At 40.0% G+C, this 19,567-nt stretch overlaps 1 protein-coding gene and 1 non-coding gene across 3 annotated transcripts in view; both read right to left on the minus strand.

The window, feature by feature from the left end:
• Nucleotides 1-391: 391 nt before the first annotated feature.
• The window catches only part of LOC111340000 (beta-1,3-galactosyltransferase 5-like), a 23,056-nt gene continuing 3,880 nt past the window's right edge, over nucleotides 392-19,567 (minus strand). For both annotated transcript variants that reach the window (XM_088754590.1, XM_088754589.1), the window contains exon 2: nucleotides 392-2,685. In XM_088754590.1, the coding sequence (XP_088610716.1) occupies nucleotides 1,600-2,604 (1,005 nt within the window). In that variant the 5' untranslated portion in view covers nucleotides 2,605-2,685 and the 3' untranslated portion in view covers nucleotides 392-1,599. The remainder of the gene's footprint in view (nucleotides 2,686-19,567) is intronic.
• Nucleotides 7,180-13,027, minus strand: LOC111346677 (uncharacterized). The gene has a single exon (XR_015999086.1). It is a non-coding gene; the product is annotated as an uncharacterized LOC111346677 (transcript).

Raw genomic sequence — 19,567 nt, forward strand, 5'->3', positions numbered from 1 at the left:
TGTGTCATGTTAAACACTATGTCCAATTTGTACAGGTGAAACAACAGATGTTTAAATAAAAAAAGGTGGGGAAATTCATGACATTTTGCAATTTGCACTTCCTGAGATTCCACATCGTTCAGTTTACCTGAGAATTTCACGAGTATAAAGTTACAAAGCCAAAGTGACAATATGAGATAAATAAGTGGAATAGCTGTCTGTTTTTTTAAGTCAACGTTTTACTAAATAACGTTTACAATCACTATTTTTAACTGTAGGGTGTGATCTCTATTTTAACCATGCAAGTTCGCATCTTTAGTGCAGATAAAAAGAGTTATTTACCTACGAGCTATGCTTTAGCAGGAAAAGAGTACTCGTCTGTTAAAATATACATTAAAGAAGTAAACGTATATCTGCCAGCTTTGAAATCAAATTTTATTGCTACTACCCAGATATTTGCTCGCTTTGTTTCTGAAGTGATATACAAAATGTTTTCAGCTGCACAGATGGACAGCGGTCTAAAGCAGGTGATTGAGTTCGCGTTTATTGGCTGCAACCTCAATAGATATTGATAAGTAGTAATTTATGATAAACGTTCAAAGACGATCAGAATTCTTTTTCTTCTCGTCACAATGATAAAGATATACTGAGATCCCCGATGAAGAAAGAGGTTTAGCTTCTCTTAAGGTTCTCTTTGTTTAACTATAAGGCTACCTCTCAACGAGCTTTTGCATAAAAAGTCCTGTCTTTCCGTTTCCTTTCTTAACTTTCGCTGCTTCTAAAGAAACAGCTTAGAGGTTTTGATCAGAAAACAAGCATCATGGGCGATGTGCTTCCTCAGCTTAGTATATTTCGCCACGTGATTTTGAAAAAATTTGCGAAAACAATTCATTTACGCCGAGTGGAACTCTGGGAGCTGGGCACAATCAGTTCGAAATTGTACAAGATTTTATATCATGGATAGTGACAGATAGTAACAGCTAAAATAAAAGTCTAACACAAGCCACAAGCGTAGTCATTGTGATTGAGAGAGCTTGGTTCGCGAGGAGTTTATCTTGTGGCCAAACGACGTAAGACTAAATGGATTCTGGTTTGTTACAAAGGAAACTGTCGAAGGAAGATTGGTCTTCTTTGTTATAGCTATCTTAAAGATATACAAATGCAGTGTTCTACAACTTCATTTCTGCAAAACCTGCCTGCAATCACTTTGGTTTTCAAAAATAAAAGTATTCCAGCCGGAAGATCCCACCAATTCAAGCCGCCTTCAAGGAATTAAATTTCTACAGGAAGTAACAAAGAAGGAAATTCCGAGCGGAAGAGATTTTGCAAACGTCGCTCATGATGGGTTTAAGTTCTCATTTAAAAGCTTATCTTACAATGAATTCCGATCAATGTGGTGCCATTCGTATTTGAAACAAAAGAGAACAACAGTATCTGACGGGATGGCCTATCACTGAAATGACTATAGAATTGTTGAATGAAAATTAAATTATCTTTCTAGTGTTCACCAGCGTTAAATCAGTTTTTGGCTTTAACTCATAACTGTTTTCATAAATGGTACGAAATGTGGAAGCCCCTTTACAAATAAAATGATTATTTAGTAAAAAAGTCAACAAAGCGTCAAAAATATGAACCCAAATTTGTGCCATACAAAAAGTCCTTGCTATGAATACGTATTAATTTAGTTAAACACTGTCCAGTCGCTCTGTGCTGCAGAAGAACTTTTGGTTTAAAAATGCAGTCGTCATAATCATCTACTGGCATAAAGAACCCTGAATGATGCACTGCTATCACACCAGATGCATTAGCAAGCATTCCAACATAAACATCGTCCATCCTATATGGCTCAATCGCGTCAAACAAGGGAACAATGCACTCGATAACGTCATAAGTCATAACAAAGCCAGCCCCACTACAGAAATCTGGATAGTGAGTATGGTTGTACTCCTCGTAACTAACGTTCCATTTTCCCCTTCGAAGTACAATAGGGTTATGATGAAGATATCCAAGGAAAAGTTCTTTTTTTGGAGTTGATTTCTTCTGCAAAAATTGAATGAAGTCTTCGATATTGACCAAAATGTCATCATCTGCCTTTAGTAGGTATGAGAAATTGCAATATCGTGATGCCCACTCGAAGGCCATCATAATCTTAAAACTCTGTTTCCAGTAATGCTCGTAATAGTCCGCGCGAATTAAGTCACCGTAGACTTCTTCCTCTTTATTGACCAAATCGGAATGTGTTTGATTCTCTGTTTGCGCTATAAGAAAGTACGTCTTCCATACCGGTAGCACGTTGCTGTCAATGCCCCAGGTTTGACGAATATGATTTCTTCTAGCTTGATTTGCAGGTGCAGATGAGACTAGGATGAGAAGAAAATAGTTCCTTGCACATGAGGTCTTTGTTATCAAAGTCGTTTTGTGCTTTGGAGATTCTTTCCAAACTTTACAATCGCTACTAGGTCTAAACCGTCTGGGAAGCGGAGTTCGAGGGAAGCTGAGAAAAACACCAAAGACCAAAGTGGGTATCGCGACAGCCAAAATAATTCCAACAGTTAAAAGCTTCGGATTACATCTGGTTATTTTTGAAATTAAAACTGTGACGCAGTATTTCAGCTTACGAAACATAACTGGCGTTAAATAGTGATGACGTGAAGCCAGACGTCCCAGTTGCTAAGTTGAAGACACTCTCCGCTGACTAGATTCCACCTAGAAATGATAAGAATGGCATCAGTTGGAACAACAAGGTGACAAAATAATATCAACACAACGGTAATTTTCATAATTAGTAATTTCTCCCATGAAAGCGAGCAAACAGTGTCAAGCTTTTAAGTAGGCTGTAAAACGAATCCTTGGAGACGGAACTATTAAGACTGGGGCCTTGAGACATTTCAGTCGTTTCCGTTTTCTCGTTTCTGTTTTTTTATGTGTGTGTGTTGGTCTCCTTTTCCCAACTTCCAATACAATTTTAGTTGAGGGTTCAACATCTCTCAGAATGTATGTAATTGTAACCTGTAAGACGGTATGTTTAATTTGAAAATATGTTGTTAAAACACAGATGAGTAACTCGGCCTAGATGGAATGATTAAGTCAAATAATAAATGGTTTAGACAGTTCAGAAGGTGAATTGGCTGATCAGGAAGGCCCTAAATAACTTTTCGGGGGGAATCTTCTTCTTTCCACACCTCGATTTTTAGGTCAAGGTTTTCCTGATCTCTTTGTCAGTTTCTGAAAGATACAGGGCTTCGTGTCCATCTTCGGTTGAGAGGGAACTCGAGCGAATGAAGTTAGACAAATCTTGTAAACATTAGCACAGATGACTGATGCCGCTCGAACGTAAGAATTTATTTTCAATAAACGGGTGGCGTTACTAGTATGAACCTTCCAAACGGATGATACAAGTCGTTCGACGGAAATTAGTCCCAGTCGTTCGAAAGGACTGATGTTTTTCAACAAACGGATGACCAAGTCGTTCGAACGGGCTAATTTTTTCAACGAGCGGATGACCAAGCCGTTCGAACGGGCTGATGTTTTCGACGAACGGGTGACCAAGCCGTTCGAACGGGCTGATGATTTCGACGAACGGATGACCGAAGCCGTTCAAACGGATGCAAATATTTTTTTGGAAACTAAGAGATTCAAGTTCGAGTATTTGATCTTGTATGATGCTTGTAAGTGGAGTTATAACCAACACAACGGGCCGTTTATCGTCGTTGGCCTCGAAGCGTGTAAGCAACAGTAGAGCTTGGAAATTTAAACTTTTTCCAAACCCAGTCGGCAAAATAACTACAAGATCCTTCATTTTGACATAGAGCTGTTCCAAAGCCTGGCGCTGTTCGTTTTTCAGATTGATTTCGCGTTGTTCTAAGATGTTTTTTAACGTATTCTCATCAAAGTTAGCCTGCGAGTACATCCTTGCGTTCAAGGAGGGATTCCACTGCAAGTTTTTGTTCATTTTTAAGTTGAACACCATTCAGTTTGCTTGCACAAACTTCAGAAATCACGGTATCTACTAGATCTACTAGACATGGCAATTTAAATTTAGTGTGTCCCAAATACCTAAGAAATAACGATGGTGGCAAGGCATTCAGTGTTGACGCAGTTAAGTTATGGAACAGCCTTCCCCTTGATATCAAAAATAAGCCTAGTGTAAAACTATTCAAAACAGCTATGAAAAAGCATCTTATAAGCTCACATAAAAACCTGGACAACTTTGAAACAATATTAAGCAATAGTACATTATCTAATATTAATTTTTTATAAATTAATTTTATCTTTATCAATATTTTTAATCTATCCTGCTATTTCTATTATAGAAATTTGTAATTATTTATATATTTATTTATTTATCAGTTTTTTGTAATGTTGCATAATCTAGTTAGAGGGCCACAGGTTTGTCAGCTATACAGCTGTTACGTGTCTCCCTCTATAAATAAAGTCCTTACTTACTTACTTACTTACTATCGAAATTCATCCTGAAAGTATCACATTTTAACTATGATTTTAAAAAGAGATTTTGTGTATAAACTGTAACTATTGACCGAGGCTTGAAGATTTCACACCTTCACTCGAATAACAAGAGCACGGTTTGATTGACAGACGATTGACCAATGGGAATTTTACATTCACGAGATGAATGTAGTTATGCGGAATGCGGGCCTCTCATAGCAGGCCCTTCCTGTCCTTCCTTTCCTCTCCCCAAGCCTCTCTCCGCTCGGCTAACAATGCCAAACATTCTACGCCGAGGAGCACTAGTAACGTGTCTCCGAGTTAAACGGACTATTCAAGTAAAACCATTTGCGATTTAACAGCAGTCAAGCGACGTGATTGAACCAGCTTTGAACATCAGTAAATAGTTTACATGTGAATGATAAATTGTTGAGGTTAAATTAAGGAAATTTCGTTAAAAAATTTGTATGGCTGTTCCCTTCATCCTCGTCGATCTCAAGTTTCTTGTTTGATCCCGCAGAGTTTTAGCTTAACAGACTTTAACACTGTAGCCGCAAGGACCCACGCTTGCAACAGTAAACAAAATATATGGATAGTGGCGCCATCATAAAGCCCTTTTCATCACGCTCCTGGTTAGAAAGATCCCCAAGATGAAATTCCTAGTGTCTTGTACCTCTAGCCGGTTGGATTTCGGAAGGCTTAGAAAATACAACCGGCTAGAGGTACAGCCTGCATATTTAGTCGACTTTGTTCAACTTTTTTACTACGGTTTGCTTCACATTTCACTTGTTTGCATTCTTAATTAGTCTTAAAATCCTTTCAATCATTTTTTTTTAAAGAATACATTTACATTTGTTTCTTTATATTTTCATTTGTTTCATTATATTTTCATCCTGCCTCTAGCTTGTAGGATCTTAAGGGGCCTAGAAAATACTGCCGGCTAGAGGTACAGCTTACATATTTAGTCAACTTTGCACAATTTTCATTACAGTTTGCTTCGTATTTAACTTTTCTGCACTCCAAATCGGTCTAACACTCCTAGGAATCACTTTCTTCGTGAATAAATTTGCATAAATTTGTCAAATGATTGACAATATTATGTTTCAAATGAATTTAAGGTAAATAAGTTTTAAATAAGTTTGATCTGTATTTTCTTTGGTTTTGGATTTATTTCAATGCAAATCAAACCAGTTTTAGTTGAATTTGACTTGAAATTCATTTGAGACTTGAACATGTCAACCAGATTTACTGAAGTTTATCATGTAATATTCTGCATAAGTATGAGTGGGTTGGAATAGTCTCTATTTTCATGATATTTGTGATTGATCAGAAGTATTGTTAACAAGGTCAAACATTGTTCGAAATATCATTTTAAGTCAGCTATAGAAAGTTACGTAAGACTAATTTGAACTGTAGAGAAGTTAAATGTGAAGCAAGCCATGATAAAAAAATTGGGCAAATTCAACTAACTATGCAGGCTGAACCTCCAGCTGGTAGTATTTTCTAGGCCCTTAAGATCCGCCTCCCGGTTAGCTAAATGGATAGAGGGCTGGACTGTTGCGCGGGAGGTCGAGGGTTCGAGTCCCGACCGGACCAACACTCAGGGTCTTAAAATAATTAAGAATATGCCACCTTTCTATAACATCAAGAAATGGTTAGATATTCTAGTCTTCTCGGATGGGGACGAATAAATGGAGGTCCCGTCTCCTGCAGGGCTAGGGGCAGGAGACGTTAATTTCCCACTCACGAGATTACTGGGGTGGGATGGGTGGGATGGGTGGGTAACAGGACCCCCCAATTATACCAGTGTTTACTGCACTGAAGGGGCTATCCTGTATAAATAAAGATGTCTAATTCTTCCAGCTAGAGGTACAAGACTAAAAAAAAGAAACTAAATGTAATGTATTCTTGAAAAAAGTGATCCCAGTGTAGTGGAAAACTAACATGGAATGCCAAAAAGTAAAATGCAAAGCAAGCTGTGTTAAAAATTGGGCAAATTCGACCAAATATGCAAGCTGTACCTCTAGTTGGTAGTATTTTCTAAAGTCCCCTAAGATCCTACCAGCTAGAGGTACAAGACTGAAAAGCAAAAACTAAATGCAAACATATTCATGAAGAAAGTGATTCCAAGGAGTATAAGACTAATTTGGAGTACAAAAAAGTTAAATGTGAAGAAAACTATTCTAAAAAATGGGCAAAGTCAACCAAATAAGCAAGCTGTATCTCTAGCCGGTAGTATTTTCTAGTCCCCTTAAGATCATACCAGCTAGAAGTACAAGAACAAATAAAAAAAATGTACACTTTTTCTTGGAAAAAAAAATATTCAAAAGAGTATAAGACTAATGAAGAGTGCAGAAAGGTAAAATGTGAAGCAAACTACATACATAGGTTAATTGACCACTCCCAATAGGGGCTTTTCAGGGCCAACACCCACCCATCCCAACCAGAGGAGGACATCCACCACACAGTAATGGGAAATTAACGTGCGTGGGAAATTAACTTCTCCTACCCCTAACCCTGCAGGACACGGGGCCTGCGGTTTATTCGTCCTTATCCGAGAAGACTAGAATATCTATCCATTTGATTATAGAAAGGTAGCAAATTCTCCTCACTTATTTTAAGACCATGAGTATTGGTCCGGCAGGGGCTCGAACCGTCGACCTCCCGCACATCACAATACGGCGCTCTAACCAATTGAGCTAACAGGGAGGCGGTCGTAGTAAAACATTTGAGCTGTCGAAAACGTGCAAAATCTAGCGTACTCACGATTTATTTTCTTGGTTCGATTTTGCTATTACACTCCAATTAACTCTCTCTCACAACTCTCACGAAAACACACATCACGTCTCCTTGTAAGCACGTGGAACAGCACCATATATGGGGCGATAAGACACGTGCTGCATACATGCGGTTTGGTTATGTAATAGATAAACGAAATCACTTATGTTTAAGATTAATAAATGTAACGTACAGTTTCCAACACTCTCCCCCATATGACTTGGGAACAAGGCATATGCAAGTGGAACTGACTCCATAACACAACAAGAAATAAGTATAAAAATAAAGTTTCTTTAGTAAACACATTCAAGTGTCTTGCTCGGCAATGTCCTGTATTCGCTGACGTGCTGCCACAGCTGCATCTCGTCGCGGTCGGAACTCCAATGCAGTTGGGTTCAAAGGTGGGTCATTACAAGGCAGAGGGTTTCGATCGCAGGACAACTCCAATGGATAGAGATGTTGGATTGGGCGTTCCATGAATCCTCTGCCTGCTCTTATTTTCGCTGCCCTAACAACACCATCACGTCCACTGAATAATTCTTCTACTACCCCCATGGGCCACTGATTTCGGTTTCGCTCTTCAGACTTAATGATAACAACATCTCCTACGGACAAGCTGTTAGGTTTGGTGTTGTGTTTAAGTTGATGCCTCTCTCTCAAAGCTCTAAGGTATTCTGTGGTCCAGCGACGCCACATTGTATCTTTGGTAGCTTTCAAGAATTTCGCACGTTTCCTCAAGTCACGGTCTTCGAGCCGATGTGGCTCGAACTCAGGTAAAATGTTAGCATTCAGAAACAGGAAGGAGTTGTGTTAGTGTAGGGAACTGCGGGTCATCCTCCACGTAACTAAGAGGTCGATGGTTAAGCGACACTTCGATGTCAAGGACTACCTCGCAGAGCTCGTCCCAGCTTAGCAGACCCTGACCCACAGACTTGTAGAATGAAGACTTAAATAAGCCAATAAGTCTTTCGAAGTGTCCTCCCCACCATGGTGCTCTACTCACGTTAAAGCGCCAAGTAATGGATTGGTCACTCAAAAATGAATGGAACTTCTCATCCTCCTTCACTTTCGTCAGCCACTTTGCCGCAGCTGTGAAGGTAGAACCGTTGTCCGAGTAGACAAGGGATGGTCGACCTCTCCTCGCGATCAGACGTTTAAAGCTCTTGATAAATTCGCTTGTTTCTAGGCTGGGAAGCACTTCCAGGAAGATTCCGCGGGTAAGACAACAGGAGTAGAGTACAACGTAGGCTTTCTTCTCTGGTTTGCACTTGCCACTATACTTGACTGGTCCTGCGAAGTCCACCCCGATGACGTCAAATGGTGTACTCCCTTCTGTACGTGACTTCGGTAGATCACCTGGCGGTGGGTCATGAAGGGGCTGAGCTTGGAACCTCTTGCATCCAAAACAGTGCTTCACTACTCTCTTAGCAAGCCGTCGAAGCCTTGGCACCCAGAATCTTTCTCGTACTTTAGCCATAGTCATGCTGACTCCCCCATGGAGAGTTACCTCGTGCGCTTGCTTCACTATTTCCACTGTGAAAGAATTAGAATCTGGTAAGTAAATCGGATACTCACCCTGAATGCGTCCTCGGCATTCCAATACACCATCGGTGTTTAGTTGCAGATTCAGTTGTTCCTGGTCACTGGCAAACTTGACCGTCTTTGCCCCTTGGCTCTGCGCTCGCTTGATCCAGGACATTTCTTGTTGCTGAATTTCTTCCGTCGTAAGAGGTCCTATGATTCTCTTGGAAGGGTGACGAGAATTGTGATTGAACCGCAAGATCCATGCACAAATTCTCATGGCTTTACGCAAGCCGAACTTCTCGAGAACAGTGTCAAAGTCATTGTTTGCTTCAACACCGAGCGCAAAAAGTTCTCGTTGAACCTTCTTTTCTGCATTGCTGTCATCCGTCGCCTTTGTCACAATATTAACAGGCCACTGGGATCGGTCGGATAACCACGGTGGACCTTTCCACCATAGCTGTGCTTCATTCACACTGCCACCTCTGCTCCCCAGGTCAGCAGGGTTTTCGGATGTCGGTACATGTCTCCACTGCGTGTTCGGGTGGTTCTGGATCTTTTTAACCCGATTAGCCACGAATTGGCGGTACTCTCCGTCATCGTTCAGCCAGTGTAGGGCTACAGTGCTGTCGAGCCAGCACTGTATATCCTCCGTCATACTGAAGCCTTCTAGCGCAACCCGCACATTTGTAGACAAGTTGACTGCCATATGGCCTGACACGAGCTCCAAACGAGGAATCGTCAGACTTTTCTTGGCAAGGCGGGATTTGGCGGCAATCAGACCCTGTGTCACGCCTGACGCCTGTGTAACCACAGCATAAACAGCAGCACACACACCGTGAATACTTGCATCCCCAAATGCATGAAGTTTAATATTGTCGATCGGTTCCTGGTACTGAACAAGACTGCGAGGAAAGTACACATCATCCGGTGCATTCTTCTCCCATTTTAGCCACCGTTTTGTAATCCCCTCGGGAAGTGGGATATCCCAGATCAACTTCATCTCACTGGCTTCTCGATAGATTTGTTTCCCCTCTAACATTGCAGGCGACACGAGTCCTAACGGGTCATAAATCTTCGCTAAGTTGGCGAGGATGCCCCGCTTGGTCAATGTAGCAGGCTGAGATGGGAGTGAAACATGTAAAGTGTCATCCCCTTTGTCCCATTTGAGTCCCAGTAGTTTGCACTCTCCACGAGCTGATGATGCACCAAGCTGTTGTTTAGCAAACGAAGGCTCGTCATCGGTACAGTCGCTTTCTAGTTCTGACACGTTTGAGTGCCATTTATGCAAGGTGAACCTTGCACGATTAAAGATCTCTACTGCATAATGTTTGAGCTGTTGCGCACCTTCCCTAGTAGTACCTCCGGTAATCAAATCATCTACATACAGACTGTTCTTAATTTCTTGTACAGTCCCTGGGTACTCGGACTGCACACTTTCCAGGTGTTGTTGTATCACGGCATTGAGTAGGAAAGGAGAAGGAGCAAGACCAAACACCACTCTCGTAAACCTCAGCACTTCTAGTTCTCCGGTCGATTTGTCTTTAATCCAGTGGAACCTCAATGCGTCACGTTCAGCTTCCTTAACACGTATCTGCAAGAAGGCCTTGCGCATATCTCCGGCAACTGCAATAGGATGGAATCTGTTGCGGACAATAACATTCCACAGCTCATTCTGTAGTGGGGGGCCAGTGTGTAAACACTCATTCAAAGAAGGCGCACCGTCATACGCACGGGCCGAGGCGTCATATACCACTCGTAGCTTGGTTGATTCGGCATTCTCACGTATTACTGCTCGATGGGGCATGTAGAATTCTTTGCCTGTTACCTTCGCTGGTGCTTTCTCAACCACACCTTCTTCTAACTGTTCCCGAATAATGTCGTCGTACTGGTCTAGCATATCAGTTCTCTTTAATTTCCGTAGAAGAGAGTTCACCCTGCGCACACTGCCCGCACAATTATTGGGCAACTCAGGACAGTTCCCTTTCCAGGGTAGTCCAGTTTCGTATCGGCCGTCTGGACTCCTAGCCAGTTGCTCCTTAAATTCTTCGTGGACGTCGCTCTGGTGAGTAGATAGTTTGTCCTCTAGTCCTAGGACATCTAGGGCGCAGAGTCGGTTGTGATCCACCGTAGAATTCACGGCAAGATACGCGTTGCCTAGATCTGTTCCGGGGGACATTATAGTCCACCCGAAACGTGTACGCTCTGCTACTGGATCTCCTTTACGTCCGACCCGTAAACGACCACTCGTCCGTATCTTGGCAAAGTCATTAGCGCCGATAATCACGTGCACAGGTAAGCGAGCCTTTGTATCACTATCGTCCATCTTAACACCTCTCAGGTGAGGGTGATTTTTTACGAGGTCGGAATACTTTGGGTTGTCTAAGGTCAACAGTTCCCTTTTTTCGATTTTCGTGACATTCACGTTTAGTGAGAAATCTCCAGTTACGGAATGCATGACAACTTCGTATACCTGCATAGTTCTGGTTTCAACGCCTGTAAGCATGGCGATTTGACGCAAACTCGTACTCTTCACTTTAGCTTTAAGTAACTCAATCGCAGTTGACGAAACATACGAATGGCTAGCGCCACTGTCCAAGAGAGCTCTGAATTTATATCCACCCATGTTTATGACTACTACGGGATGAATAACACTGGAATCGCCAATTAAATTTGCAGTCATACCTGGTTCTCGTCTCTCCTTCCTGTCACATATCGAAGTGTGGTGTTTTCCATCGCAAATTTTACAAGTATTTCTGCTCTTACAATCGCTGGCCCGGTGTTTGGCTCCGGTACAATTGAAGCACAAGCGCTTATCGGCAAGTATTTTCTTCCTTTCTTCAATGCTTTGGACATTATCACAGTTAATTGCTTTATGTTGTTCGCTACAACAATAAAGACACGCCCCTGGGCTCGCCCTCGACTGGTTTCCGGTTTCTTGTTGTTTGGCAAGAAAAGCTCTGGATTGATCTCGACGGAAATTTGAACTCTTTGATTTCGGTTCGTCTGAAATGGGATTATTAGTCGTCCACTTCTCCAACGCCTCTAAGAATGCTACAAAAGTCCATTCACACCAATTTTCATCTATCATAGCAAGTTCGTTCTTTATTACCTCAAGTTTGTCGAATGTAAATCGAACCGCGGCGTCCAATTTGGATAAGCTCTTCAATGTTCGCAATGACTCTACATTGAACAGTAGTACTTCGTAAAATTCATGTATCTTCTTTACGTTTCTCTCGCGCATGGTGGGTAGTTCCAAAATATTCCTAACGTAGGTTCCCACGACTTCACTCGCTTTCCCATATCTTCTTGTGAGTAAATCTTTAGCTTTTTGGTAACCTTCAGGCGTAAACGGAAGACCGTCGATGAGATTTCGCACCTTCATATTCACTAATTCTTTCAAGTAAGAGAACTTTGTGACTTCAGGGGCACTGGAATCATCAATTTGACTTTGGAACTGTCCCCAAAAACGCAGCCAATCTTGCGGCGTCCCGTCAAATTTTGTGATCACGAGCTTGGGCATTCTCACCACGTTGCTAGCCATTTGCCCGTGCATAGTTTCCGGCGGTTCCGTTTGAGCTTGTTTGAGCTCCAACTTCTTCTTCTCAAATTCCAATTCCTCCGCATGTGCTCGATTAATAGCTTCTTGTTGTTGCATCATTTTCTCTTTCTCTAGTTCGACTTCTCTCTTGTGCTCATAGAGCACGGTTGCGTGTTTCAGATTGCGATCGATTTGCTCAATTCGTTCTTCCAGTTCGCGTATACAGGCGTCTCCTTCGTTAATGACTAGCTCGATTTCGTCGGCCCATTCTTGTACCGCTTCGTCGTCTTCGCCGTTCGTGAACTTTTGTTCCTCAATGGAATCCTTTAACTTCACTACCGTAGTCACTAGGGCTTCAACGGAAACTTTGTGTCTCTCAAAGGCTGTTCGGTCGTCTTTCTTTAAGACATCTCCTGTCTTCTTCAAGCGAAAATTCAACGTCTTCAATTTGCCCTCAAGTTCGGCAATCTGTGTCTCCATGATTTCCAACGCTGTCCTGGCAGGGTCGCCACTGTGTCGAAAACGTGCAAAATCTAGCGTACTCACGATTTATTTTCTTGGTTCGATTTTGCTATTACACTCCAATTAACTCTCTCTCACAACTCTCACGAAAACACACATCACGTCTCCTTGTAAGCACGTGGAACAGCACCATATATGGGGCGATAAGACACGTGCTGCATACATGCGGTTTGGTTATGTAATAGATAAACGAAATCACTTATGTTTAAGATTAATAAATGTAACGTACAGTTTCCAACAGAGCAAAGTCGACTAAATATGCTGGCTGTACCTCTAGCCTATTGTATTTTCTAAGCCTTCCGAGATCCTACCGGCTAGAGGTACATGACAATAGATCTTTCATCTTGGGTATCTTCCTAAACAGTAGCATGATGAAAAGGGCTTTATAATTATAGTGGGGATACTATTCAAAAGTTTTGTTTAACGTTACAAGCGACGAGAGCGTCAAACTACCGACGTTGAACAATCGGCGCCTACAAGACATTGCCACTTTGATGTTTAAAGTTAAGCACAGTCTCGTACCTGAGAATACTTCTGACTTATTTAATATAAAGAACACTCAATATAATTTACGGAACAGTGACTTTGAACTGCCAAGATTCGAAACTGTAAGATTTGGTAGGAATTCTATTAAATATATGGGACCTCTCATCTGGTCGAAGTTACCAAGACACCTAAGAACGATAGAAACTCTAAATTCGTTCAAGAAGAACATAAGAAAAGTCGACCTTTCAACTCTCGTTGAAATTTAAAACTTAACTAAATAACTTTATAATCTTTTTAATTATCTACTGTAAATAACTATCATCTACATATGTATATGTATTTGACTTTTAAATTTTTTGGTGTCCCCCATTAGCTTATAGCTAAAAACATAGACACTTAAGTAAAGTTTTTCATTTTTTCATTCATTCAAGTCTGTTAAGCTAACACTCTGCTGAATCGAACAAGAAACTTGAGATCGACGAGAATGAAGGGAACAGCCACACAAATATTTTTTAGCGAAATTTCCTTGAATTAACCTCTACAATTATGTTCAAGTCTGGTTCAATCACACTACCTGAGTGTTGTTAACTTGCAAATGGTGTTACTGGTAGGTATGAATAGATTGTGCTAGTAAATTCAGCAAAAGTTGCTCGACAATATACCCAAAAGTTGCTCTAAAGTTGCTCAAAAATTTAAAAATTGCCTTCCAAATTTTTGCTGACTTTTGAGAGTCATTTTGATCTAGATTACTACTCAAACCAGACGTCTTATGTGTAATTTAACATCATTTGTTGCGATCATTAAAATCTTTATGCTCTACGTAACTAATAATAGAAAGTATTTTATAATGACGTTTTGGATAGTCTTTCACGCGATTCCAAGCGCATGTTGTGTTTCCTTTCTCTGAGGACGAGGTCAAGCTACCGCTTCCTCTTTGTTTCTATTTGCCTTCGTTGACGTGATGTTGCGTTTTTTAGATATTGAAGCTCTCGCATGACTACCAAGAGTTGCCCCAGCAGCTATGGTAACCTCAATAGGGTCAATATCTGTATTATTTTCATTTTCCTATTCAGACATTTCAGCTTCTAACTGTGATACCTCGCACTGCAGCAAGTACCAGGGCGAGAAGCTCTATTGTTGGAGCAAATAACCGCTGGATGTAAGCGCCCGTTAAGGTAGCTGTTGTCCAGTTCGAAGGTGCACATGTTTTTTTTATAAACTATTTGTAAGAACGTTCGACATCCTTAGTTCTGACCACTTTTAATAAAAAAACCTTTCAAAAAAGACCTTTTTGATGTCTTGGTCAGTTTTTAACTGTTTGTTGACTCAAAAGTTGCCAAGGAAGGCAAAAGTTGCTCTTGATTGCTGACCATTGCTCAAAGTACAAAAGGTTGATGAAAACGCCGAAAGTTTCTCACAAGTTGCCGAGGATAATCTACTTATGCCTAGTTACTGGAATAGTCCGCCATATTGGAATAGCCGACAATTTCTGATAATCACCAGTCTCGGAAACTCGTCACTAGTGCTCCTCGGACGTACCTCTAGCCGGTAGGATTGAGGTACAACCAGCATTTTGGTTGTACAGCATATCTGCAGAACAACTAAAACCAGCGGTCAAACGTTGAGCATGCGAGAGGGGATCAATCTGGCCAGCCGCGCACAAATTTCCCGCTCAAAATTTCAAACGAAAACATCAAGAATCAACCGCTGTTGCGAAATAAGTAAAAGAAAATTGAAACATTCATAAAAATCTGTAAAAGGAATAAAAAGTAGGGAAAAGAAAAACTGGAGACTTTTCAAACGCACAGCTTATTCAAGTACTTTACCATTCTGTTTTGAGCTTAACTAAATACGCCTCGGCGCTTCTAAAACACAATGACTTACTCGCTTGTGCAGTTGTTTGTAACCTTTGGACAATGTCTGCGACAAAGTCGCAAAAAGCGACAGAAGACAATCAAAACAAAGAAAAAATTAAACGACCCTCCTGGGTTTTATTGTGCTACAAACACAGCTGGCTCTCTTTCTCGACTCTCAATATAAACAAGTTATTCTTGATTCTTATCAAAGCGAAATCTTTTCGCTTCATAATAAATCCTTCATTGACTAAGTCAAAAGTAAAATCTATCATAACTCGGAGTCGTTTACGATCGTTTCTTTCAATTTTGGCTAATTTTCTTAAACTGAAATTATTATTCACATTCAACAGAATATAATTTCAACTGATACTGACTTCATTAACTACACATCTGAAGAATACATTCCCTATCCTCGACAAATCTTTTCAAAACATCAGGATCATCGACGAGGTTCTTCAGCTGCTTGAAAATACCGCTGACTAACATGTATGTTGATCGCTTTGCAAGCTTTGAGAACATCGTCCTTAGGCTCCAGACCTCACCAATTTCCCCCTTCCCCCTCCCCCACCAAAACTGGCGATAAATTTCCACATCATGCCACATTTTCTTTCTCAAGAACAGTAGAAGGACTCGGTCAGTTGCTTTCCCAACATTGATAGCAAGTTTCAGGATGGATTTCGTTATGTAATTTCGTATTTCCGATGCATAAATCATTATAAGATACAATAAATATATGAAGTTCATATATTTTGAACTGCGGTATTAGATACGTATGATGCACGATCCTCGCTGTAGAAAGCGCTATTTATGCAATAGCGAAAATCAGACCTGAAAAAAATCAGGCAATAAAGATATAATAAATATATTTATTGTATCTTATTTATCACTTTCACGGGTTTATTACGAATCAACTTAACGGCCTGCTCCCAGTTGGCTTGTTAGCTCAATTGGTAGAGCGCTGCACTAGTATCGCAGAGGTCAGTGGTTCGAGTCCCGTACAGGCCTGATTTTTTTCAGGTCTGATTTTCGCTATTGCATGAATAGCGCTATCTACTGCGAGGATCGTGCATCATACGTATAAATCATTAAGCTAATCAGCCTCATTGTGTGCCGTCAAGAAACTTGAATTTCAAGGTAGGTACATAACAAGACTAACCATCATACAGATGATTGTCTAATTACAGTTCGCTGCGCAAACGGCATCTTTCTTAACAGGACAAGAAAGATCGCCACATGGTGTCGCTTCCTGATTGATATCCCTTGTGAGTCTGAAGGACCTAAGACATATTTATGCGCCTTTTAACACAGTCGACACAGAAAAGAGAGATCAAATATCTTGACCGAATACCAATACAATCGCTCATCGCGGAAAACAAAAACGTTTTCTAAACTTTTAGCACAGTAAAAGATGTATCTCTGAAAGTCTAACTGAAAATAGAGGCAAAGGGATGCATTGAAGACCATTTAATGACTTTTAAGAAGAAGGAAAGTATTTATACTGCAGGACTTTTCAAAAGCCTTCAGCTGCCAATATTCCTGCGTCAACACTTTCGGTTTCTTCCAACATAATGTCCACCACAGCTTGTGGTATATTTTGGAAGACGCTAAGGAGAAATTAAAGACAATTCCCTATATACTGAGAAGAAAATGCAAAGAATACGCCTTTATCTGCTATAAATAAACGAGTTTTATCCCTGAATAAAGGCATTGTTGAAGTCAATATAAATTCCGTCTGGAAACGGTTTCCGCTTCAGTTCTTTCATACATCATAGATTGTTCCCAGTCCGAATGGGTAAATAGCACTAGAGGTAACATTAAAATAACTACATCATTCGTTTAGAACTGCTACAATGCTTCCGCAAATTCGGATTTGTCTTTTCATAAATTCCTTTAGGATCCCAAGGTTAAAAATTGTTAGTTTTCATGCTATGACTCTTCAACAACTTCAAAAATGTATTGACGTGGACAAGAAAAGTTCCTATCATCTTTCATCATGATTCACGATTGAAAATAAAAATCAAATCACGGTATCACGAAAAAAAGTAGACAGTTAAAGACTGCATGTGGCTACTAGTATAGCACAATTTTTAATGACTCTAGAAGGTGGTATTGTAGAATATCTTTTCACGTGCAAAACAGGAGAAAGATGATTCAAAAGTACATTATCTAATTGGCATTCAACCAGTGATTGAATGGTGACAAATAGTTTATACTCACACTGACTGCATTAAATCTGTTATTTTTACATTGATAATAATGATGTTAGAAACATTGAAACGTCAGACAACTATTTTTTAATACTCCTATTGAAGGTTTTCATTAATAAAACACCAGCTGTAAATTGGACCATTAGCGGTGACAAGGATTGTCTCCAAGTTGACCACAATGTGAGTGCGTCCACAGTAAAAAATTAAACACTCAAGAAAAAAATTTCTAGAGTACGATGGTCTGAAATTCTCAAAAAAGTCAAATAGAATGCTAATACACCAAGGTGAAGTGGCTATTTGGCTTTCCTAGCCAGTAAAAACGCCTTTTCACCAAATCATTTTTACTTACAATCATGTGATTATTATACGAAAAAGTACTGAACCAGAGTAAAGAATCTCAAACTAAATATAAACCACTAGTTGACAGAATTATAGTCATACACCAGCAAGGATATTCATCCTTAAGCTTGTAAAGGGATTGTTGTTGTCACTGTCAACTTATTATTGTTTTAATCTTCAATATGATTCAAAAAAAAAGTTGCTGTTTCAATTTCTTGAAGAACATGTCCTAGGTGTAAAGCCTCTATGACGAACATTTAGGTACAGGCAAATCTGTAACAAGATTCTTGACAAAGAGAAAGAGTAATCTTCAGTATGATTCAAAGGAAAGGCTACTATACCTATTTCTTGAAGAATTTGTGTTTGTCATGAAGCCACTAAATACTGTTTATTTTAGATATTTGGTAAATCTGCATAAGACTTTTATTGAATAGTTAAAATTTCAGCATATTAAGTTAACATATAGCTGTGCCATTTCTTGAAGAATTGGTGTTAGGTATAAAGCCATGTCACTTTGCTCTATATCAAATGAAGTGAGGTGTAACTTAAGTCTTGCTTCAAAATAAAACTTGCTGCTGTGCAGGTATCTTAAGTTCAAAATAATGCAAAGCATTTTAAAGAAAGCACAATTTGGGTTGATTATGTCAGATTAAAAGTTGTTGTTGAGTTTGTAGTATGGCCTGGCTAACCTGTGTTACATGCACAAAATACTGATAGAAAGAGCCAGTTCCTGCAGTTAAGATCCTTGTCTCAAGGACAAAGGGACGATGTATTATTTAACAATCTTTGAGGAGTAAGTGCTCTCTTTTGAGATCTTTACTTACTCATTTTGAAAAAAATAGGTCTTACTATGAGAAACTTCAGTCACCTTGAAGTAAGGACTCTGCTATCAATTTTAGGCAGTATTTGTCACTCACTGTCAGTGCATATTCCTTGTTTTGAGAACTGATAATTACACTTATTTTGAGTGATATCAATCCTCATCTTTAGAACTTCCTGTTCCTCACTCCAGGACGCATTTTTAAGGAAAAGTATCCTTAATTCAAGGTATCTGGAAACATGCAAACTTAACAGTGCACTAATAACATACGCATACACAGTGCGAGTTACACCATTGAAGAAACAGCATATCGATTGATTGAACTTATACTTGAGCTTCTTTCAATGCAGTTTTCACTTGTGAACCACTTTTCAACGTCGATACAACTCCAGGAATATCAAACAAGCCTCAAACAAGTCACTTTACGAGCAGTTGGCCGTTGGCGCGCGACACTTCAATAATTCGGACTATCGGCGAGCTGCGACTCGAGTCGTTTGAGCCCGCGGTTGAAATTACCAAAAGATCAGCGTTGTCAATGTAAAATTTATAATTAAATAAAGTTTCGAATTCTTAAGGGGCTTCGGTGGCCTTACGGTAAAAAGCATGCAATAGAGGACAATCACAGAGTAGCGACGTAGGTGGTTCAAATTCGCCGTCCACGAGTGATGTATGCGTATTGCTTAACTTCCATTTTGTTTCCTTTTTTTTCTTTTTCGGACGCAAAAATAATTTTCCTGGATATATACATTTCAAAAAAGAAGTATTGACGCCATAAATGAAATATACGCTGCAAGAGATAAAAGTGTTTTCGGAGATTAGGCAAACTTTAATTAATTCACAAATGAAAAACGTATACCTTTTTACTCTTTCAAGATTATCATTGGCTTCTTTTTCACCCCAACTCTATTCTTAGCAACAAAGGTCGCCATTTCGTTTGTTTATCACTCGCCAAAAACTATCAAATGCATTCATAACCCTAAAAAACAGAAAAAAGTTTACAGGAATCGACTAATCGAGCGAGCGCCATTCATCACATCATACCTACAACTCGCTCTTGCGCATGCGCGCAGTT

Source organism: Stylophora pistillata, chromosome 3 (genome assembly GCF_964205215.1).
Source record: "Stylophora pistillata chromosome 3, jaStyPist1.2, whole genome shotgun sequence".
Lineage (NCBI taxonomy): Eukaryota > Metazoa > Cnidaria > Anthozoa > Scleractinia > Pocilloporidae > Stylophora > Stylophora pistillata.